Genomic DNA, 26238 nt, shown 5'->3' with positions numbered 1-26238 from the left:
GGCCGCAAGCCATAATATACACGCATATGTATGTGCTTACGTGCGTATGAATATGTACGTGAGTGTGTATGTTAACAGCAGCTTAGCGCAACAACAAAAGCAAAGTCGTGCATGCATTTTGTATCATCATCTTCATTGATTGCATTACGGCGCGTAACTAAAATCGGGAAGTGATTTCTGCAGCGACGAGCGTTGCGAGCAGCAGCATTGCCGGGCAGAGCAGCTCGAGCGGACAAGTAGCCAAGTGCCCAAGTATTGTGAAGCGACAAGATTGAGGCCAACGCTTGCCATGAACAATTGTCCGGAGTCTTTAGCTTGTCTGCTTGTCTCCAAAGAGGAAAACACTATTCAGTTCACTTTCGTTGGTCAATCAGTCAAGACGCGTTCAACTCGTGACGTCCTTACTGAAACTAAAGTGTCGTTATAGCAAATCTAGTGGTCTCGCAGAGAGCGCGTACGGGCTTGAAGAAGGTTCTCAAAATCAAAATTTTAAACGCTCACCGAAATTGACAACACCGATACCGAAAAGTATCAAAAGTATCGCGAGAGCGTCGCGCAAGCTTACTATGTTAACAGAGACTTAAACGAACCTTCATTTCGGCCACCTTCGTCCGACGCTGTTAATGTATTTTTACAACGAGCCGCGCCGCGCAGCCGCAATTCGAATTTGTGCTATCGCACAAATCGGTCGACACCGCTTGCGTTCGTTACACACTCGCCCGCTCACTGGGTAAGAAAACAAGTCGCGCGGCATACCAAAAACGAATTTCAGCTCGCTGATGGTTGAATAACACACATAACGCACAGAAACACCGCAATAGTGCACGGTGCCCGTAAATAAGGAAAGTAAAAGTGTTCCTCCTCTGGTGTTTTGTTCGTTTATGGGGAGGCCTGAAGTTACGAAACACTTGTAGAAATATTCACAACGCCACTATAACGGCCAAAATTGGAAAGCAAAAGAGAATACGGAAATAACAGATAACAATAAAGTGAATGAATTATTAACTTGTACAGTTTTATTCGAATACGTTAGTAACGGTTAATTCCGTTCGTTACGTCCCGCTCATTCCTGCAATGAATTTATATAATTTTAGTTTATATAGTTCACTTTTAATTATGTAAATATACAAAAAGTAAAATAGAAAAAACCAAATAGAGTAACGCGTTTCAGTGAAATCCGCGGAGTTAATAAAATGTCAACTAGCCAGTGGGTGCTAAGAGGAATTTGTCCCAAATTTTATGAAAGTGCACTAAGTCAACACTAACACAACGACTCACGAATAAATAAAATCTACGAATAAATAAGATCACAAAAACAAAACGAAAGTGTCTATCAAAAGCTGAAGAAAATTTGAAAAAGCTTAAACACATTTATATTTACTTTTCCACAAGTGTGTGTACGTCTTATACAATATTTTAACCAACAATGTACCATCCGCTGGTGCGAATATCGCTGAAGTCCAACTTTGGCTTCTATCTCGCCATTTTAGTGGCTTTCTTGCATATAGCGGAATATGGCGCTGCGATCAGCAATGGCGACTTGCCGAAAACCTCCAACGCCTCACTGGCCGCTATGATGTCCAGTCATAGCAGCATCAATCTCCAGCTGCCCGAGTCGCAAGCTGATGAAATGGCAACGAACAAAATGACGACGGCCGCGCATTGGAATACGCGAAACGCAGTGCGTCTCAGGGATGTGCTGAACCTTTTCGATATGTCAAGCGTGGCAGAGCATTGGAGCAGCATCCAGCAGATGATTGGCGGCAATTGCTCGCAGGATTTGGAGCTCTATATGCGCGGCTTAAATGCAGCAAATATCTGGGCGGTGAAAAGTAAGTGAATTAAAGTGAATTTATATGTGAGTTGGGTCCTTCAACAAGCACTCCGACTGCAAGTGTAGCGTAATGGCTACATATATATGTATGTATGTATGTCTGTGAAAAAGTTGCAACTGTTATTTCGAAAACTTACGAAAAACAGGTATTCATCAGTATACTTAAATATATATGCGCATATGTATATGCAACGTTACTTTAGGATGTGTCATACTGAACGGCAATCAGACGGTGTGTGGTAATACAAGGAAAACACAGAGAGTGCGCAATCTTTGGTTTGCCCCATTAAAAAAGTTGCTTCAACCAACAGCTCAGCTCAGCAATCCATGCTTGGCATTTTGCCATTATCTTTTTGGTGTAACAACAACAAAAATACAGTCGAAATAAAACATCGAAACAAGGCGATCGAATTTTTTATTTTAAATTTGAGATAAAATACACCCAAAGGATTTACTAATACCGATCAGTGATACAAATATTTATTAAATAGTTATTATATTGTGTTAGAAGATATTTAGTGACCAGAGTGGTTAAGGGAAATAGAGAAATCTGTATTGAGATTTCAAAAAAATAGTGAATTGTGAAAAACGTAATTTTTGTAAATTTGTATTTTTCAAAATTTGTGTTTTTCAAATTTGAGCTGGGTTAGAGAATATGTTACTCTTCTACTCGAAATACAGTGGAACTTCCATAACTCGAACTTCTATAACTCGAACACTTGAATTGGCAATAGCGTTTAGAAGCCAAATTTCATACAAATTTCCTTCCCTAACTCGAAGTTCTCCATAACTCGAACATTTGAAGTGTCAATAGAAGGGAACTTTCATACAAATTTCCTTCCATAAATCGAACTTTTTGGTCAAGGCATAATACAAAATTTAATATTTTTCTATCGAGGTAGAATTTTAGAAGAGTCCCTCTATATCTTATGGAGGCGAACAAAAAGTATGATATTAGACTTATGAATTGCATAAATCATGTAACAAAGGCATGGAATAAAAACGTTAAGAGCCAAATAATTGCAAACTGCAACAAACAAAATTCAGAATACATGTTTTAAGGTATGAACATAAGACTTTTTGCGAATTAAATAAATAAAACTGGGTATAAATCTATATTTTACTAATTTTTATAAATTATATTTTTTAATGAATATTCTATAACTAAAAGTCTCTCTAACTCGAAGATTTTTTGTGGATTATGGTGAGTCAAGTTAGAGAAGTTCCACTGTATTGACTTCGAAATTCGAATTTTTTTAAGAATTATTATGATTTCAGGATATAGTTATTAAAAACATGCATCTAATCTACATTTTCCTCTTAATATAATGGTGTATAAAAGTTTTCGATCAAGCTTATATGACAAAAAAAATTCAATTTTGCGGTACAATGTTATCAATATTAGATCGTACAAAGTTCACTAGCATTTTCTAGAAACTCTAATGAGTATTATGATTGCAATGTGGGTTCTTGAATGATAAAATTGAAATCCTTTGATGAAGCAAACTAAAACAGAATAATCTCAACTTGCTTAAATTAATTTTGGCGTTTCAGCAACTCAATTTACGAGAGTGAGATACTATTTCACCCTAATATTTACTTGGTCAGGCCTGTCAAGAAATATTGTTAAGAGCTGGCTAAAATGTTTAAACTGATTTAATTATTTATGCATTTTTTATCAACAGTTTTCTATATTTACGCCAGTGGAAACGAATCCGCTTAATTTCCCCTAAAAAGCAGTGTATTAAATCCATTCAAGTGACGTACAATGATTTGTAAATATAACACATATTTCAAATATGTTTAGCCCTACATTACGTTTAGTCAAATTAGTTCAAGGTCATATGACCATATTCAGCTGTTAAACTTACAGCTTACTTCAGCTGCAAACTTACATATAAAGCACATTTATGCCTTCGACTAACCCGTTGCAGCATCTAAAATTGCATAAATGCTTTAGTTTCCACACCAAAGACGTACATATAAGATACATACAAATACACATAAACGCATATATATTCATTTAATACTGCCGATTACCTAAAAGTAGTAAACTCTGTTTTATTATGCAATCAATTAGGGCTCGTCCGTCCATTTGACGCAATGGACAAATATCTGTTATGTATTTAATAATATACTCTCGCTGCTAATGTGGTTTGCACAACATATGTAACATTTATGCAAACACACACACAGATTAGAGACTTTTGCACCATAGCACAGTTTTCAAGCTTTGCTTTTACATTTTGCCATTTTTTTGCTGGTCGCCCCGCTGCCCCTCTGTCGCCGTCCTCCATCTAACGCAAATCGAAAGCAAGTTTCCAGTTTGGGTATTTGGTTTATTGCACTCTTAATTGTTGGTCGCCGCCGCCGTCGCCGCGGCCGAAGTGTGTCAAAAGATACAAGTTTTGAATTGTTTTCTTCGCTTCACGATTTACTTTGGTTTGTTATTTTGTTATGATTATCTGTTGGAAATACGCTGATTACGGTGTTGGGCTGTAAATGGAGTCGCATGCTTCTAGCCAAAAGTAGCAGCATTCTGGGTGCAAATGCTGCATTTCCGACCATCCAATGACAAGATCAATAGTTAACTACAGTTACACCCGCCAAACCGCCAACCCACCAACCGGTATAAACATATGTAAACATCAATCGTATGCGAAGCGCAGAATCGGATGAAGAAAAATTAAAAAATAAAATATTTTAATGAAAATAAAAGTGGTGCAATATCAAGTTTTTAATGCTAGCCCCGAGCTGGTCAAGATATAGACTTCAGACTAGTGTACACAAGCTTATATGTACATACATATGTATGTATATTTACATAAGTGCATGCCAAGGAACTATATTCCGTTTCATGAACAGATTATCGGAGTGTAGACTTAATTTAATGAAAAACTCTTGTCTGTTCGTATGTTGAAGGTCGTTGAATTATTTCATGCAGCGGGCATATTGCTAAGCTTCTGATTGAAAAATTAAAAAATATGGCTGCATAATAAATAAATACAGCAAAGTTACAAGAGTCTTACTGCACACATACCGCCAAACATTTATTTTCGTACACACAAGAGCATATGTACATACGAGCACGAGTACAACATGCTCAAAGCGTATCAATTTTGAAGGTAACGCTAGATAAAAAGGTTAAATGCAGCCATTGAATTGTCGGCATTTGCAGCGCTCAGGCGTGAATATCTGCTCGATAGAGAGTTCGTTTATGCATTAAAGACGACAAATTTTACGAGCAAAAATAATAAACTACATATACTACACATATATATATTAAATATAAATCGTAATTTTGAACAATATTTAGGGCCAAGGCTACATAGGCTGAAAGCAACTGGAAGCTTGCGAAATTGAAATCAAATAAGTGTTTCGGATTTGTCTAATACTAAGTTCCCTAATTCGTTTCTAAGTAAGGTCATTACAAATACTATATAACAGCAATTAAGTTTAGGCAAACTTATTTATTTTTTTATTTCACACACATTGAATGTGATTATCTATGTATACATACATATATCATTGACTTATTCGACACCTCAAATAACTTCACAACTTTTAAAATGTCGGAATCATTCTCTTAAACAAATTGATCTAGATTCCAGATCATTCGGTTAGTCTGTGATTTGTATGACAAGATTAAAAAGTATATTACATAGCACTACAATTAATCAAATAGTGATGCAAGCCGCTATTGTTTGATGCCCTCTTTTGTGGGCTAAAATTTGAATGAATGAATGAAAAATGTGAAAACGCTACGAAAAAAGGAGATCCAAAGCACTTTAAGAATAGGGAAAGAACGAATGTTAATTTACAGATTTAGAAACTGGCGTGACATAAAAGTAAAAGATTGACCATATACTAAATGCGCCAAAATTATGAATTCGCTGAAACATCCTAACCAAAATTCTACTTACATAAACATAAGTTTTTATCAATTTTATTGTATACCTATGGATGCCTATTTATTGTTTACCACTTTTATAACTCAGTTAATGGCCCATTATACTCTTACATGTGAAATACAGCTAATTAGAAATGATGAAAATAAGCGTTCGATCTGAGTGCCTATATAAACCTTGGTCCATTCAAAGCGTTAATGGAAATATTAAGTAGTAATCAGCCTTCAAGGAGATGAGTTTCATAAATTAATTTACGACAAGTGATATTTGTTGGCTGGCACCCGCATAAATTCAAGAGTTATGTCATTTGCCACGATGAGTTAGCACTAAATTTAACTTCTTCACATACAATTACTCATATGTAACTAAACAAATACTCAAGCAAATATTTATTTTATGATTATTTGAAATTTGAAATTGCTGATGAAATTTGACATAATTGACATACAAAAACAAATATGTTTTTGCAATTTTCGAAGGATATTGAGGCGGAAATCATCACTCTTTACCAAAAAATTGCGCATTTCGGCAGCGAATCAATGTTGCTTACATGTTTACGCTTATGAATATATGTACATGAGATATTTTGAAAACAAAATTTTGGTAAATAAATAGATTTAAACAGCTTTTAGAATCTGTTTGCCGCCGAAAAATATGTTAGCAGATTAGTAATCGAAATATTCAAATGCTAAAATTAAACGTATTCATGCATATATACATACATACATACATAGTTAATATTATTACATTATATATGTAGTTCTTAGAATGTCATATATTAGACATTTTTAATGTTTTTAAACTAATCCTCGAACTGAATAAAAAAATAAATGTTTTGAAATGTCTACTAAATAAATATTACGTAATTAGTTAGACAAAAAAAAAACGCATTATAAAAGCATGATGATACGCTCAAAACTCCACACAGTGTCATTAGGAGAATACATTCAGAGACCTTTTGCGGATCTCCTCCAACGTTAGCCAAGGTACGAAGCCCAGAGATCTAACTTAATTAGCTAAAATAGTGATTAGCTGAGATCATTTGGCGCAGCGTTTGTCTTTTAATCGCTGTCATTATTGCGATCACATTACACACTCATTCATATAATAGACAATGGAAAAGGGTACCCGCATGTTATCCCGCTAATTTTAATACCACTTTTCACATTAAGCTAAGCAAATGATTTACAAAAAGTTGCTTACATGTTTAAAGCATTAAGCAGATGAATGGGCAAATCAGACTTAATGAGGGAGCTTCGAAATTTTTGCTACTGAAATCGAAACAGCCATTTACACATTAGAAACACATAGATATATACGTGTATAGTTAATATCTTATAAATATCTTTAGATATATATAGAAAAAACTGAGCAGGACTGAGCCAGAAGGTTCCATGAACCAATGATTACCAGATCACGCAATAAAAATGCCAATTACTTGTAATCGCCTTTAGAAAAAAAGTATGATGACGCCAATATTTAATTTAAGCATTCGCTTTGCAGCATTTGTTTACATTTTACGAGGCACTTCTTTGTTTTGGGAACAATATTCTCAATATATTTTAATTTCTATAATTAAACAATATTAATCAAAATAATTATTTTTAAATAATAATATATTTTGTAATTTGTACAGTTTTTTTCTGGAGTGACAGCAGCAAAATATGACCTTTTTCGTTAGCTCCTTCTTACGTGATCTTATGTCTTTGGTTCATGGAAAGTTTGCATAATTAATGCTTCTAATGTATTAACCGTTGTAGGAGATACCAAGAAAATGCTGGAAGAAAGTAATACCATTCGAATTTTATAAGGATGAATTTACTCAAAGTATTTCCGAAAGACAACGCACCTACCTCCCATGAAACAGTGTCTTTCAAAACTAAATTGTTCGAGTTATAAGTTGTTGGTATTGCAGCCCGGCACTGGTGGCCACAAGCCAAATATAAGCTCGGCTAAACAGCAAATTTAACGAAAACTCAACAAAAGTAGCGAAATGTGGTATAAGTAACGGAATTGCGAGTTGAGACATGCAAGCAATTTCTTTCGTGCAACACTAGTAGCTATCGTGCTATAAAACTGAAAATGTACAAATATTTATATATACATATACATACATACATTTATTATGTACATAAATGCTGCATTTCATAAAACGGCTTGTATTGTTTGTTGCTTACACCATTGTTGTAGATGGTTCATACCAACATTGCTCCGTTTCCAATTCACATAATTATCTTGATTATGCAATTGGCAACTCTTTCATTGTATAATTCCAGTCATGACGCATTAAATTGCAAGCGAAATAACAAAAATAATGGCTAGCGATTTCATAGAAATATTTCAATATGTCAATTAACCTTAACCCAAATATATTTGCACTAGATATATGGCCAAATGGGCTAAGCATTAGTGTATAAGTCCTGAAATAAATATGCAAGCGCACTTACACTTATGGACAGAAAAACAACTCACTGTGATAGTACATATGTATAATAAATATGTATATATAAATAAATGTTAAATAAATTCCATGTTCGAATTAAAAACAGAATACAGTGGAACTTCTATAAGTCGAAGATCTCCATAACTCGAACTTTTGAATTGGCAAAAGCGTTTAGAAATCAAATTTCATACAAATCTGCTTCCATAACACAAACTTCTCCATAACTCGATAATAATGAATAAAATGTAATTTCTTGTAGTTTTCTATTAAATTTTTAAAATTAAAAAATAAAATTTTAAAATGATCTTTTATATCCTGTCATTATGACAGTTTCAAAAATATGTCTGTGACTGTCAAAACCTTTTTCACCAATAACAATGAACACTACTTCATGACACTTCCTTTGATTCTTATCTTCAAACTCCTACAAAGTTTTCCTTTCCTTACAAATAAACTACAAATTACACAAATACATATGTCCTAAAATGTAACTTATGTGAAACATGTACAATTAAGGCAAACTTAATGTGTATAAAATAAATTAATACTACTAACCGTTTTATAATTTTTTTTTAATTACTGCGTTCACTTCTGTTTTAAGTTTCTTTTTTTGAGAAATATGAAATGTTTTCTTCCAAAAATCGCCATGTTTTATGTGCAAATGTTCCGCAATGAAAATGAAGCCACTAATGCACTACTTTTACTGCATTACCCACTTGCTTCTACATACATACATATGTATATACAAGTAATAAGTATGTAAGTAAGTAATGGCTATGTGCACAAACAACTTCATTTCATTTCTGGTAAAAGCAATGCAAAATTATGTAATTCACTTAACATTGCTAATGACTGAAGTATGTACATATGTATATGTAAGCAAGCCACACATTTGTATGATCGTACCGATAATTTCTTCGAAACTCGGTGCCTACAAATAATCGAGGAGAGCTTTATTACTCATTTATTTATATTTTAGAGTTTTTTAGGATTTAGGATTAGGATTTTATTAACATATATTTCGCCAGAACATGAGTTGTAGCGTTCTGAGATCCTCGCCTCGCACTTCCTCAGCGATTCCGACTGATTAGTTTATCAGAAACAAATAAAATTATATTAAAAACAATAAAAACCTGGAAGCTTAAATGCACTACGATCAAATGAATATACCAAAACTTGGACTTTTGGTAATTATTTGAAAAGCGTTCAATTTTTCCAGCTGCCAACTCAGTGCTTCGAACAGCTCCTTCTTTAATCTGCTGTATCTTTAAAGTGACTTCGAATTTTTAATAATCTCTTTACTAACGTACTCTAAACATGTTAAGAAAGCAACTTATAATAAAAAATCGACATCCAACTTCACAGCATTAGTTAAGGAAAATTTTGGAATTTTTTTTTTGCCTTTCTAAATAGTACAATCTGATTAATATATTATCCAACAAGTAACGAAAGGCTAAGTTCGAGTGCAACCGAACATTTTATACTCTCGCGATTTATTGATGTAATTTTTTTAAGAGAACACACAATTTGACCCATATATTCGGAAAGTCCAAAGCTGAGGTAATTCCTGAACCGAGTTCACTCATTTTCATCACCAACATATATTATATTTAAGATTATATGTCCACTTAAGCAATTAAGCCCATCGTATTTTAAAAAATCCTATAATTAGCTATATGAGAGCTAAGGGAAGTTATGACCCAATTTTAACCATTTCTGGTACAGAGACACATTATTAGAAGAAAAAGATTTGCTCTGAATTAAATTGAGATATCTGAGAGATTTACCGTAAATTGCCATAAGGCTTCATATTCGATATCCGGGGCATTGAAAAGTTATAGTCCGATTTCGAAAATTTTTCACAAGAGATACAGTGATCGTATATAGTATTTGTGTAAAGTTTTATTCCGCTATCTTCATTGGTTTCTTATCTATATATTATGAATGGAAGGAATGAGATCGAGTTCAAAATTGAGTTATATGAGAAGATGTCATGGTTATAAACCGATTTCATCCATTTTCCACATATGTCATCAGGGTGTCAAGAAAATATTATATACCGAATTTGAGTGCAGCTTCTTTCTGCTATTTCTTCTGTAAAATTTAGTGTTACTGACGTTTTTTGTTAGTGAGTTAACACACTTTTAGTCATTTTCAACCTAACCTTTGTTTGGGAGGTAGGCGTGGTAATTATCCGATTTCAACTATTTTCATGGTGTATGGTGGGGACCGCCTGCAGAAAGTTTGGTTTATTTGATATGCTGAGTTGTTTAAATGAAAATATGATTGTACATATGTATTTAAAAAAATACTGATCCCCGCCTAAGTCCACCTAACCCCTTAAAAGACACCAAGAATATAAAAATGTCTTCTTCTTCTCGGTCGAGCTCTGTCCTTCTGGTCGTAAAACCTACATATATAGGAAAACCAAAAGTTAATTAGTTGAATTCAATACCACATCGAATGTGCATACTTCACTTCATTCTAGTCTAGTTCATTTATACCAGTTGTTAGTTCGATTCATTTAAGTGTAAATGTTATAAATACCAAGGTACAGAAGCCATGTCCTCATGGTGATGTACAACCAACCAATAGGATGAATACGATGAAGTAAAAATTCAAACAATCATAGCCTTGTCTAAACCGTTTTCGGGCGATCGAGCGCAAATACATATCGCACTAAATGCAATTTAAACAAATGGTAATGCTAACAACTTATGTCACTTGCGCAGTTCCTCATTCAAAGCACTTCTTTCATTGTTCTGTTTCAACTACTTGGTTGAAGTTTGAGCGGAGCTATTTTGGATGCAAATGTATTTGTGCCTACTTTCCCTTAATTTATTATTTCTTTTGTATTTTTTAAATTCGATTTCATTTTTCTTTTCACTTGATTTCGCATAAATGTATTTAGCTCCAAGTCGGATGATTACGTCAAACCCTATACGCCTCTCTTGATGTTGTATGTACATATATACATATGTATTTAACACCTATTTATGTTTACATGTACATACATACATACATATTGACATATTCGCTTATGTAGATATGTATCTATGTATCGATGCGCATATCTCCGAATATCTTTGCCCCTATAGCTCTAAAGGCATCATCGATAATTTCCAATTATGCTAAACCGATTACTCACGCAGTGCGTTGTGCCTGACTTTTATCTTTAACAACTTGAACGAGAATTTACATTTTATTCTCGCCGTGATTAGAAACATATTAACTCTTTTGAATATTACCTACGCACTGTACATGTATTTGCTGCGCTGAAGCGGAGCGCATCATTGATAACCTCAAATGCAGCGAAAAGTAGTTGTCGTTGGTGCATATGCGACTGCAAGTGTGTGTGAACATTGAAAACTCTGCCTTGTCTGGTGTAAACAACATTGTGACAATAACAACATCACAGGCCAACAGTCGTTTGAACGCGTGTAATGAGCGTGCGACTAATACCATTTCAAATTGGTTTTGTCCAGTCGGCCTTGTGCCGAATCTTGCTCAGAGGCAGCAGCATACGAACACATTAAGCTTACATACATATTTGTGATTGTTGTTGTTGTGCGCAGGTAATATCGCGTCGCAGCAAAAGCATTTAGCAGTCATTGCGCCAACTTTCGATGATTGCCGCTGAAAGCCTCCAATTAAGTTTGGATTTCGAGGCGATAATTATTTGTCTTTGCCTTTATTTTGTCATTAATTTATTTTACTTATTTTTTACATAAATATGGAATTTCTCTTGAACTGTCATTACGTCCAATGAGTGGGCAGATGCTTAGGCAACAAACAGATTTATACATATGTATGTAGTCATGTTAAAGGCCAAGTTCAGATAAACATGACCTACGGCACTGAAACGCATTTGAAGTCAAGTTAAGTTTTGTCGTAGTGTTATGATGATTTAATGCGTGGGCTCACTTATCTCAGATATTTTGTAAAAACAACAAATTTCGTTAATTGCAATTGCAAAATGAAAAAAAATTTCTCTGGTCTCACAAAACTTTGTATATTTTATATGTGTTTGTGCTAAAATATGAAATTCTTATAAACAATATTTATTAATTAATTTAGTCCAGTACAGTAAGAATTTGAAATTGTACAGTAAAAAATATAAAAAAAACTAAACTAAAAATGGCGTCATCTCAGCAAATTTTCTTATAAATTTTATTGCTTCCTCGTTATGCGTATTATTGCAAAATTTTATTTTCTGATTTGTTTGTTTGCTGTTTATACTCGTATATTGTACATACATATGTATATAGTACATACATACATTAATTTCAAGTGACTCAATATTTGATACTAAGTTCAAGTACTTACTGAGGCTACCTCTCAGAGAAGCAGTTTCTCGAAAAAAACTTGATGTTATCACCAAAATTAAGGTTCGCACGAGATTTAAGCCGCCTTCAAATAATTACGGAGTTTTAAGAAACAATCTCAGTTCCAAAATGCACTTAAAGATTTGACATTGTCTGTCTTTTCTTATTTTTCTCCAAATTCGAAATTCAGAAATTCGAACGCTATGCAATGCTTCAAAAAACAACATTTTTGCAGAGTAGATTGTAAGCCAAATGCATTAGATCACACCTATGGATGTATTTGCATGCATATTTATATATGTATGTACATACATTTAATTCGACATCTTCAAGAGTTGTGCTAATTTGTTGTTGCCATTATGCGCATCAAATTTGTACGTGTCACCAGACTGACGGTGGTTGTTGTTGGATTTCGTGTTGCTGCTGCGCTTCCATAACGAAATATCAGCTGCAACAACAATAATAACAACAATGCTACTAATAATTGAATCAAGGCGAAATTTCATCACATTTACCGTAAAGATTTGTTTTTTCTACTATTTCTGGTAATAATCGTATTTTTACACCATTCGACCTCCATTACTACATCATAAATATGTTTTATATATAAATACATATATATATATACTTTTGCACACGTACATATGTATGTAGTGATATGCTTGAAACTTATTTAATACAGATGAATGTAAATATGTATGAAGAAAAGTTTTTACTTACATATATTTTATTGAAGAAACTTAGCAATTATAACATACATATGTAGATTAAAACAACAGTTATGGAATTTAGTTCAACAGGAAATATTGTAACAATTTTCTTTGCCTCCACAAAAGAATTCGAAAGGAAATGTGTTAATTACTTGAGATTTAACATATGTACATATATTTTCGGGAGCTAATAGATAATTTTGAAATTGATGGGGCCGGGCTCCGAACCTACATATCTCACTCCTGGCCCTCAGAGATCGTAATCGGCTTATATAATGGCTAGGAGATCGCTATCAAAAATGCGGTTAAGACAGATTGATCTTAACAAAAATGAGAAAATTATCGACAACAACAACATTACTACTATTCTACATCCATCTAAGTTCGTTTGAAAATTAATAAATAAATGTATACGTACATAAGTAGCTTCAATAACAAATACACCAGTACATATACAGTGGAACTTCTCTAACTCGAATCACCATAATCCACAAAAAAACTTCGAGTTAAAGAGAGATCGAGTTATAGAAATTTTCATTAAAACATAAATTTTTCAAAAAGCTATAAAATATGCATAGATTTATACACAGTTGCAGTTGTTTACTTCGCATAAAATTTTATTTAAATACGTTAAAACATGTGTTCTGTAATTTGTTTGTTGCACCTTGCACACGTTTTTGTGGCTAAGGTATACATTAAATTAAGTTGGTCCAATCTTGGCTTCGGCGACGATATTGATTACTCGAAGTCGATTTATGTTACGCAGCATGATGACAACTCACACTACTTTTCATAGCAAAGTGAGTGGTGATAGTACAGGCAATTTAGGAGTAATTTCAAGGTCGAACGTGCTGTTTGTTTGCCTACTAACAGGTGCCAAGTTGTCCCTATTCCCGTTAAACTTGGTGGTCAAAATGAGAGAAATTGGTTCTGGATTTACATAAGCCCTTATGTACTACATATGATGATTTTCTATTGGACTTTATGCCGAATATATAGGTCAAATGGTGTGTTATCTTAATAAAATTACATCAATAAATTGCGAGAGTATAAAAAATTCGGTTAGACCCGAACATAAGGCTAGGTCCTTATTTGTTACAAATTGTTTTGGGCTATCGACACAACCTTATACAATTGAACAATAACAAAAATATTTTAACCAAAGTGTATTCAACAGAGTGAACTAAGTATATGACATTTCATTTTCTTTTTACCCGAATTTGACATGTTTGTTGCCATTGATTTAACCCTTACATTTATTCAAAAATTCAAATTTTGAAATTCAAAAGTAAACAAATTTCAAACCAAAAAAAATTATTTTTTAAATGAATAAAAGAAAATGCCGAATACTTTCTGTTTATGCAAAACAACTCATGGTAGCAATTTACTAATGTATTGTGCTCCAACTGACAAATTGCAAAAAATTTTATCAATATATTTTATATTGTTCAAGATAAAAAAGACGGGTTAATGTAAACAAATACATGAATTGTTTACTATTTTATTGTCAAAAATGGGTATGTCAAATACTTAGTTCACTTTGTTGAATACACTTTGATTTTAACAAAGCAACAATGACAACCTTCAAAATATTATTTTTTTTGTTTTTATATTTTTCTTTTTATATTTTTCTTGTCAACTCAAATAAAATTCTCTTATTATTATCTTCCTCGCAATTTTTCCATATTTACTCACTCTCTAATTTTTTCCTGGCCTTCCACGAATATTTCAAGACTAAAATTAGCCAGATCTGTTTGGCCGTTCTCGACTTTTTGCGAGACTAACGAACAGCAATTCGTTTTTATAATATATTTATTTAACTGTAAATTAGAAGTAAAGCAAAATGTTAATTATTAATTGTGGAGTCGATTAATTTGAATAATAACTATCCTATCATCTAAGTTGGACCAAATTACATGTATATGCCAACTTTCATGAATATCAGTTGACTCGTTTTTGAGTTCATTCGGAACATACACACGGACACTGCATTTTTATACATATATTAAGATGTAATAATAAATAATTATCATCCTCATCGAATTTCACGTGCTTGCTTGTTGCCATTTCGGAAATGACCTTGTCAGAATAGCAAATGCCCACATAGAAATATTGCCAACAACATTGACAATAAAGTTGTCAGTTGGTGTCTGCGGAGATGCACCGTTACATTAAACTCACCTTTTAAGCACAAGTAGAAAAAAACTGGAACTAGACTTCGATACTTTGAGGAAAATTATTATTTTTTATTTCCATTTTAACTTTTTGTATTTTCAAGTCTTCCATAAAGAACTTTTAGTATATTATAACTACAATCAACAATGGCAATTTTCAAATAAATGCTTTTTTGTTGTATTCTAAATTGTGAAACTACGTTCGCTGCTCTAACAGAACAAAAGTTCACGGTTATGTTGCAGATAATTAAGCACATTCAAAGCTGATATTATACTAACGCTAATGCTCATCTTAGACTTATTAGTAATGAACCCAAGCATGGAAAAATGTGGGTTGACGCATGAAAGTCCGTGCTAATGTGTTTACTCATTCACATATAAGTCACTATTTAAGCGCATTGCTATTTATTATATGCTTGGACGTGTGTATGTATGCAGGAAATGAACTCGTGCCATTTTCGTCTACAGCTGAATTTGAAAATAAATATAATTTAGGGTGGGCAGCAATCACTAGTCAGCAAAAATGGCTTCGGAGATTGTGTGTGCAGAGATTTTAAACAGCTGCTTGTGACTGATCCTCTCCAAGCTCTCTTTGAGTGTCTCTATTCTGCTCATTGGATGTCATGTATGGTATAAGCATATCTCTAATTTTTAGAAAATTGATCTACCGCGATTTATTGCCGGGTATTTATGAATGTACATATATGTATATAGATGTAATCACAAATATCGCTGAATGCCAAAAACTTAGAAAATCGTCAGCTCTTAACAGTCACTTTTGAAATTAATTTCATCGTTACGCCGTTAGCATTGACGTTTCAAACTCATAAATCGCATACGAATGAGTTTTGATTGTGCATTAAGAATTGACAGCTATGGCTTTATCATAACTAGAACTTATAATCGATATGCCATAAATATTTTTTTATACAATAGGCCTAATGAAACCTTGCGAATACGGCTTACGAATATAAACAGCAGATTTCAACAATTTTATGTGTTAAAAGTCTCTTTGAAATAACGGCATAAATACGAGTACCTGCACAACTAATGTACTTCCTTTCATCTTATGAAATTGTCTGACGAACGACAAAGTTAATCATGATATAAAGTACGATATATGTACAGTTATGTAAACCCTATAAATGTAAACCCAAAATTATTGTATCTTTTAAACAGTGAAGTTTATCGCTTTGATTGTTTTTCTATTTTGCTTAAGGGTATTTATGTATTATACATTTGAACTATTTGTTGCAAAACACGCGATCATCTGAAAAAGGCAGATATTTATATTCCATGTATTCCAAGGTTTGCTTATACATAAATAGAGCTTTAATATTTTGTGTTGGCATCTTTAGCATTTATTACAGCCAAAAGATTTTGAGACATGCTGTCTACCAAGTTCAGAAAAAGTGATTCTGGTATGTTTTGCCAGGAGTCCTTTACTCTATTGAAAATGTCTCATTTATTATGATGACAAGAATATCTGTCGAGCTTATCATTTAAATATTGCTACAAATGCTTAAATAGAGAAGGTACAATCTTCTATAAGAGAGTACAGCTGCTGGCGTACGCCGATTATATTGATATCATCGGAAGCAATAACCGCGCCGTTTGTTTTGCTTTTTCCAGACTTAGTAGGAAGCGAAGCATATGGGTATGGTGGTGAATGAGAACCAGACGAAATATCTTCTGTCATCAAACAAACAGTCAGCGCACTCGGGTCTTAGCTCCCACGTCACTGTGGACAGTCACAACTTTGAAGTTGTAGATAGTTTCGTCTACTTGGGAACCAGCATTAACAACACCAACAATGTCAGCCTCGAAACCCAACGCAGAATCACTCTTGCCAACAGGTGCTACTTTGGACTGGTAGGCAAATGAAAAGTAAAGCCCTCTCTCGGCGAACCAAAATCAAACTCTACAAGTCCCTTATCATTCCCGTCCTGATGTATGGCGCTGAAGTGTGGACGATGACAACATCCGATGAGACGACTCTTGGAGTTTTCAAAAGAAAGGTTCCGCGCAAGATTTATGGTCCTCTTAACATTGGCAACGGCAAACACCGCAGACAATGGAACGATGAGCTGAACGATTTATACGACGAAATTGGCATAGTTCAGCGAATAAAAAGACAGTGGCTACGCTGGCTAAGTCATGTTGTACGAATGGATGAAAACACTCCAACTCTGAAAGTGTTCGATGCAGTACCCGTTGGAGGAAGGAATGAGTGGCGCGCTATAATCGTTTAAAGCGGTTTCTACGCCAAATATATATATGTATATAAATGCTTAATAAGATTTAAGTCAGAGGCTTGGGCAGACTATGGTAGGATATCTGACGATTTTTGATCAAAACATTCTTCCTAGCACAACTTGTATGTTTGGGCTCATTATCCTGCTGGTATATAAAGTATCTTCCAAGTCCATTTTTTGTGCCGAGGGCTCTAAATTTGTACTCAGCATCACTCCGTAGGACTCTCACATCATTTACCTTCAATTAATACCAGATTTGATAGACCATAAACTATTTTCCTATATAAATGGCAAATATTGCTACGGTATACATACTTTTGTTGTGTGTAAATCTTCAAAAAGTCTTCATTCATCATTCATTCTTCATTCACTTAATTACATTGACAGCTATTCAACATTTCTAGGACTACCCAACATTGTATTTACTAGATTGAAAATTAAAAACCATTTTGTATCTATACAGAGTTTCTTTGCTTTTTGGTTATACCATCGAAAGTGAGTTCTTTAGTTAAAATTCTGTCAAAAATTCAAATCTCAGTATTCTTTCTTTTTCTTCGTTCATTAACTAGATTTTCTCATACATATACTATCGAAATATTTTTGGTTTATTGATATTAGATGAACAAATAATTCGTTATTATTTGGACACGTCATGGGAGATGAAGTCCTAACGGCTGAGTTTTCGGAATTTGTAAATAACAATTTCACAAAATACAGGTTAAATATGTATCTTTGAAATACTGAATTGTTTAATTGAAAAATTTTATTACTTACTTAAAAAAATTAAAAATACCCTGGTTTTTACCTCTGAAACCTGCCTAAATTTTTTAAATTGGTCGATAACCACTAACATCTCGGAAAATATGTAAGTTGTTCGTTCCAAAACGTCAATAGCGATACGAATACATGTTTATTCCCTTTTACTTCCGTTATCTAAACGATGAGATTATCAACGGGTCAACAGCAAGTCCATGATCCCGTTCCATTTTCTACTTAGAAAACCCAATCATTACTACAATGAAAGCTTGTTACTAACTCGAGAACATCACTATGGTATGGAGTCTCGCTATTACAGTCGGACGTCTCAAGTTTCTCTTAAATTGTTTGCACACCGTTATGCAGTTAGATGAACAGGTGAATATGATAAACACCAAACAAGTTGTTGACATGTTGTTCATTCTGCTGGTTTTAAGACAAACCAATGGGTGCAACATGTTCCGCTTCAGTGACAGAAATAATTGTTATTTGCATGCAACTGCATGGAGCTCCGTAATGTCTTACATAAGCATGCAAAGCTGCCACAGTCGCCACACCGTTTGTCAGTTCATGGTCATGATATTTGATCGGCTATGAAAAATTGGAAGTAGCATGTAACTGCGGTCCGCAACTTCCAAGTCCAATTCCAATTAATAAAGCATTTATGTGTGCATACGAAAGATTCAACTAATTTGCTTCAAAATTTACCGACCTCAACGGTTGTTGACGCAATTTCTTGGCCAAGGTTTTTGCTAGGAAGCCAACGAAGACCTCCGAAATAAAAAGATTGCCACTGAATTATCGTGATCCGGCCCGGAAGACTTGCAAACCGTGACGTCGGACAGCGACTGGCAGTCAATTTGTGGAAAAACAAAATCGGACAGCTGCTGGCAGCAACATACATACATATACATATGTATTTATACACATAGGTGTAGTATGAAACTGGTCGTTTGGAACTCGCTTCATGTAACAGAAAAGTAAAAAGTTGCAACAGCAAACATTTGGACCAGTATTGGCGCGAAGCTGACCTCAAAAATTGCAGCGAATGAAAAACGAAAGTGAAAGAGGAAAATATATAAAACCACTTTGGAAGCAGAATACGAAAAGAAAATGAAAAATCAGTTGGAAATAAAGTCTTGTTTATGTTATGCAATCGCTTAACGTTCACAAATACTTGTACATACATACTAAGTAACTTCAAAGTAAATCTGTGTTATCGGTTGCAGCTGACTGTAGCTCCAACGACAAAACTCGAGTGAATGTTGCGAAAAATAAATATGTTTATTGTTGTAAAGTACCTAAATGCTAACAGCTTAAGTTAACATTTCTTATTATTGATATCGTGACTCCGAACCGACATCCGAAATTGGCAACAAAAATATTAACAATCTTTTGCAACTTATGAAAGCCTGAAAATGTGTATTTCCTTGCGAAATTCCGACATTGTCAGTGTAAAGATCAGAGTTCACTTAATTATCTACATAAACATAATTTTGATAAGATGAATAAAAGTAGGAATGGTGTGTAAAAATCGGTTCGTATAGTGATTTCTAAAAAATAAAAAATATTACACGACAACTCTTAATATTCTACTGTTTTAACTAACTGAGAGCACAAAACTGATATCAATCATGACATGTTAGTGTTTCTCTAGAAAGTACACATTTTTTAAAATAAGATTAACATAAAGCTTCTTTTTTTCCAGTGGATGATGCTTCCGGCCATTATACATCGGGCTTCTTTTACGGCAACAACTATTGGCTGGGATCTATGTCGCAATGTGAATCTATTTACCACGAAGATGAAAATGACAACTCAAACGCCAAAGTTGCGAAAAACTCTGGTTTGCCGTTCGCCAAAGCCCATACGCAAGTTTACACAACGGTGTACAATGAAAATCCTCCCTTTATGCCCGGGTTCTTTGTTATAAAGCTGTTCTTGAACGAAACGTTTCCGACACTTATGGTAATTATATTTATACTTATACTTACATCATACATACTTATTAGATTTTGATTATTTTAAGTAGAAGAACACTCAATATATAAAAAGTCCCTAATAACAATTTGTTTGAAAGACTAATATATTTTAAGGGTTATATACAGTTAAACGGCCAAAAAAATGTGAATTTTCCAAAATTTTTTCTGAGAAAACTTTTGAATTTATTGATACAAAAATTTATACACATATTATGGTATCTTTTAACTGTATTTTAAGACTTAGTACTAGTAAAAATATTTATTTGAAAAAGAGCTACAGCTGATCTCCAGGAGCTCCTCTCAAAAAAGACGTTTTGCGGTGACCACTATATCTCGGAACTGGATCATCCGAAATTAAAAAACCAAACAGATTTCGTTAAAATAATGTTGAATCTAGTAATTAATCGAAGGAATAAGCAAAATAAAAATTTTTGACAAAATGGCGATTTCTCAAAAACAAAAATCGATTTTTCACCGAAATTTCGGCCTTAAATTGTTTATAAAAAAAAATATTTATCGGAGAGAAAAAATCTTCGATTAATTACTAAAAAATATATTTAAGAAGGTCGTGTTAAAAATTAAGACTAATCGGTCTAGCCGTTTTCGAGTAATGTTGGTCACCGACTTTGAAAACACCATTTTGAGAAAAACGCGTTTAAAGTTTGGACCTTGTACTTCCAAGCACTCTGAAACGCCTTTTCAACTTTTTCATTTGCTTGTAACTTTGAAAATATTCACCGGAACGATATGAAATTTTCTGTGTGTATTCTTAAATATATGTACATTAAGAAAATGAAATAAAAAAAATCGATTTTTTGAAAATTCTAACTGTATATAACCCCTTAAACTGAGCAGTAGATAATTTTTGAAAATTGTAAAAATAAAAGAAAAATTAATTAATATACACACATATCATATATACAGTTGAACTTCCACTTTGGTCTTTGGACTTTGGTTTCACAATCCACAAATTTTGTTTTCAAGATGTTTTCAATGTCGGTCCGATCGTAGTATTATGATGATTTGAAAATTTCTGTAATATGTGTACTGTGATCCCCGCTTAAGTGCCTTTGCCACTTATGTGCCAATATTATACGCCATCGTTGTTTTTTCTCTAAATTTACATGTATAATTCCCCTCTTAAGCCTGTAACATTGTAACATTTCATTATTCCTCTTTTAAGTACCTTTTAATATTTTGCTGGTAGTACCTCGAGGCACTTAAACGGAATTAATTTAAGTGCCCTTCTTTAACAGTGATACTTAAGCGGGGATTACTGTATATAAGAATTAATTACTACGCCAAATAAAGAGTATTTGTTTAGACGTTTTTTCAAGAAGAAATAAAACACATACAATTTAATCTTATGGGCAAAAAATTTGCTTTATGTTTTAAAAATTATTTCGAGCAAGTGAACACCACGGCTGGCTCGAATAAATTCTAGCCGAAGGGTGCAATTTTCGACCACTTTTGCAACCAATATGAAAAAATAATATATAACAGTAAGTCTATTCCAGTTTTCCTTATATTCGAAAGCTTAGAATTTCAAAGTACTGATCCAAGGCTAATTGCTTTTGATTGGTTTATTTTGCTCCACTTTACTTTGGAAGCTACAATGTACGGTGTCAAACCCGCAATTAGAATGTGTAGAAAAGGATTGTATGTATTGGTTTAAATTGTACACTCATCCAACATATTGCACAGAGTATTGTTCACCTAACGGTTATTTGTAACAGCTTTAGTAATCGAAATAAATATAGAATTATATATATTAAAAATATCGATCTCCCTATCCAAGCGATAACTGGAATAAAGCTTGAGAAATCGAAACAAAACACACGTTTCTTGACACTCTGAGAAGATTGATATTGCAATAAACAATCATACAAAATGAAATTCGATAGATAAAATATACGATGAGTATACATATAAATCTCTGTGTCTTAGTTAATGTTAATAAGTAGATTGGCCTCAAGAGATCGGTAAGAATTACCTGTCTCCAAAAAGCATTATTCACATGGCAAAAACGGTAACCAAAGGTGCTAATCGCAGTTAAATTATTTGCAATAATACAGATATAGCTTTACCCACATTAAAACAAAGTAAACAGTAATTTATTTTTGAATTTTTGTGTGAAAAGTGTAAATTGTTTCGTTTTGATTTCAGACTCGAACCATCTACGTTGGCGTTTGTTTACCTTCCAGCTGTTCAACCACAGAAGTCAATTCCTTAACTGAGTTCTCACAAACACCCTCAGCAACGCGGACAGTTAACATATTGGATGTGCGCATGCCCACCAACCGGCAGTTTAACTTATACGATGATCGTACATTTTGGATTTTAATGTGAGTATTTCAATGTGAATATACCATAACTACAGAATTTCATATTTGCATATGTAAATAAAAAATAAAGTATTGTAGTGAATCTTGGACTAGGACCAAAAGAGAGTTGTTATAACAAACACCCACATTCTTAAATATTTTACTGGATACGATCAAATTTTTTCCTCTTAATAGTATTTTATCTTAATCAAAACTCCAAACTCGCTCACTAGATGAATTGAGAAATGTTGGAACAAGAAAGAATTACCCGTTGAAGTAGCGAAGAGAGTTTACTGATATGCTAAACGAAGAGGTTGTAAAACATTTTAGCAATTCGGAGAATGAAACCAAGATCAGGAAAAGTACCCAAACATTTAATCAAAATATTCTTCTCAACAGATATTGTAAAACAAACAAACATCTATTGATAGATTTATAGCACCCAATACAAACGTATAGGATTTAAATATTTACTTATCTTCTCTTTATTTTTTTAGTTGTGTCACATCTTTCGTCTTCACTCTTATAACGGCCGGTACATTATACGAAATATACTTGACGCGTCGCTTAAAGGCAGCACTCCGTCGTCAGGATAAAGAGATGATGAATAACAGTGAAACCTCGTCTGGTATTGGCTGCCCTTCTTCTGATTACAGTGATTCCTTGGCGCATGAATCACTCAAGAAAGAATCCATTAAGGAATCTCTTAACGAACTGAATATAGTGCTGAATATGCCACACGAAATAAGCGGTGGTCCGACTAGCAGCAACAGCACTTCGGATGAACATCTGGAAGGACATCTGCACGAACCGGAGAAACTGGGCGTTTACTCCGAATTATTACTCTCATTCTCTGCGATTACCAATTTTAATGCCATCTGCGATCGAAATGTCGGTGCGGATACCATACCGTCTATACATGGATTGCGTGCCTTTTCAATGGCATGGGTCATACTCGGTCACACTTGCATAGTGGTCTTCAAATACTCCGACAATATGGAGATGCGCAAGGAAGTTGAGAAAAACTTCTTCTTCCAAGCCATCACCAACGGACCATTCAGCGTGGATACATTCTTTTTTATCAGTGGTTTCTTGGTTTCATACCTGTACTTCCGCACGAATGCCAAAGGAAAACTAAATAAACTCACGAAAGGTACGAGCGAACTGGCAGCTGGCACAGCACACTTCTTCGGATTGGTCGCCTACCGTTTTATGAGGTTTGTAACACATTATAAGGCTGTATATAAATATCCAAAGTTTCAAATTTGTAGGTTAACTGCGCCGTATATGTTTGTGCTCGGTGTGGTACAAGTATCCATGAAATATTTGGCAGCCTACTCGATATTCGACCCACCGACTATGGATCACGAAACTTGTCCACAATATTGGTGGCGTAACTTGTTGTATATCAACACACTCTTTCCGGTGGATCAAATGGTAAGCAACAACGCTTTAATAAACAACGATTTTATTAAAAGTGTTTAATTTATTTGATATTTGTGTTTTCATACAGTGTATGCTATGGAGCTGGTATTTGGCCAACGACACACAGTTTTATATAATCGGCGCCATCATACTGATTATTGGCGTACGGCATTTTAAGTTAGCTGCATGCACCACACTATTTTTCTTGGTATCGTCGTGGATCACCACGGCAGTCATAGCGTTTACGAACAACCATCGTCCCGATACTGACGATCCCCTTGCACTCTTCGATAAAATTTACGACAAACCCTGGACTCGTCTGGGTCCCTACCTTATTGGCATGGCTGTTGGATGGATACTGTTTCGCACCAACTGTAAAATCCGTTTGCCACGTCTAACGGTAGCCACGCTCTGGATATTGACCATGCTCAATTTGTTTGTGATCGTCTTCGGGTTGTATCGTGCCGAATTGTCACAGTTTATGGCAGCCGCTTACAGCTCACTTAGTCACTCAGCCTGGGCGCTATCACTGGCATGGATCACGATTGCTTGTTCCACAGGATATGGTGGTTACATAAATACATTGCTTTCAGCTCCCTGCCTCTACCCGTTCTCACGCGTCACTTATTGTGCATATCTGGTACACCCGATTGTCATACGTTCCATGGCACTAAACACCGATGCACCGATGCATCTGGGCGGTGACACAATGGTAAGTTGGGAGTGTTTTTTGGAAATATCTTGCATCTATTAATTGAAATTATGATTTTCTCATTTAGGTTATATTTTTCTTCGGACTCGTGGTGGCCTCGTATCTGTTATCGTTTGTAGTGTCGATGTCATTCGAAGCACCTGTTGTCACCATGTTGAAAATCCTGTCTCCTAGTCGAAAAAAGCGTATCGCTTAGTTTAAGTATTGTAATATAATATTTGTATATGTATAACATATACATGTACATATGTATGTATTTAATAACTTTTTCATTTACATTTCACACTTGTTCCTTAAGTTTTCAATCAATCAACATGCATAACTTCATTTACACAATTTACCGTTATACATATGTACTGAAAATGTATTCCATAGGGAAATGTACTAGTGTAAAACAGGTGAGATTCAGTTCAGCAACGTTACTCTTTTCCCTAAGAGCAACTGATGACATCATTAGAACTGTGAGCGGAATCCTTTATCTAAAATACCGAACACTCACGAAGTAGTCCCAAATTCAAGGAAAGTTTTCTCGCTCTCGTTCACATTTCCCTTTTGTGTATTCCTGTACATATGAATAAGAGGTGCAAATTAAAATTTAAACTATTTATCCACGCATGTATATACATATCACAAACCATTTTCCACTAACATTTGTAAAATCGGGACTCAGTCCAAAATCGTAAGCAATAACTTCTTATTTGTAATGCATGCAAAGCATTGAAAATGTCATAAACAAACAAATGTACATACATACATATTTATTCCAAAGCTAACGAACGCGCTCATGCTGTGAATTGCCGAAGCGCTCTGGGTATACATTTGAAAACTCAGATGTAACGATTAGAAATAAAACCTATGCAACATCCGCTCATTCTCATTTAGATTAGTAGCATAAAAGTTATATAGCGTCTATGTATATCTCTATTATATGTACATATATGGTACACAGTAGATGCATACATACCATACATACATACATACATACATAAAATGTTTATGCAATGTATTTTTATGTCCATATGTCTGTATGTATGTTGATCTACAAATGTTTATATACAAAACACGTTTTCGATTAAATAATTAAATGTCATGATTTGTAAGTCAAATTGCACAAAATATTAAAATACATAATTATAAGCTTCAAATAAAGTCAGTGTTTCATTCTTATCTTCTCGGTAAGTACCGAAAATATCCACATTCTTCCTAGTTGTTTTTATTGTAGTAGTAGAGCTTTGTAATAGATCAGATGATCCAATGCCCACTATTAATTTTGAAATTAGAAAACGGGACAGTTCTGCAACCAAATGTCATACCTTTAATTCTTTCGAATTGCAAGATTATCTAATTCATTAAATGATGCGACTTATAACTTGCTTTCGCCGAAGCATTT

At 34.0% G+C, this 26238-nt stretch overlaps 1 protein-coding gene across 1 annotated transcript; it reads left to right on the top strand.

The window, feature by feature from the left end:
• Positions 1 to 295: 295 nt before the first annotated feature.
• Positions 296 to 25460, top strand: LOC105215386 (nose resistant to fluoxetine protein 6). Its single transcript, XM_011189274.3, has 7 exons — positions 296 to 1832; positions 20114 to 20373; positions 22554 to 22732; positions 23209 to 23928; positions 23983 to 24148; positions 24225 to 24848; positions 24916 to 25460. Exons 1-7 carry the CDS (start codon positions 1427 to 1429, stop codon positions 25042 to 25044), a joined length of 2484 nt encoding a protein of 827 aa, XP_011187576.2. The 5' UTR covers positions 296 to 1426; the 3' UTR covers positions 25045 to 25460.
• The last annotated feature ends 778 nt before the right edge of the window (positions 25461 to 26238 follow it).

This window comes from Zeugodacus cucurbitae, chromosome 5 (genome assembly GCF_028554725.1).
Source record: "Zeugodacus cucurbitae isolate PBARC_wt_2022May chromosome 5, idZeuCucr1.2, whole genome shotgun sequence".
In the NCBI taxonomy this organism is placed as follows: Eukaryota; Metazoa; Arthropoda; class Insecta; order Diptera; family Tephritidae; genus Zeugodacus; species Zeugodacus cucurbitae.
This window is presented reverse-complemented; position numbering and strand designations above follow the sequence as displayed.

Bases quoted from the DNA above. Each gene is read 5' to 3' on its own strand.
- LOC105215386 (XM_011189274.3), top strand. From the start codon at position 1,427: ATGTACCATCCGCTGGTGCGAATATCGCTGAAGTCCAACTTTGGCTTC. The intron at 20,374-22,553 runs GTAATTATATTT...TTTTGATTTCAG, and splicing joins AAACGTTTCCGACACTTATG to ACTCGAACCATCTACGTTGG. The intron at 24,849-24,915 runs GTAAGTTGGGAG...TTTCTCATTTAG, and splicing joins ATCTGGGCGGTGACACAATG to GTTATATTTTTCTTCGGACT.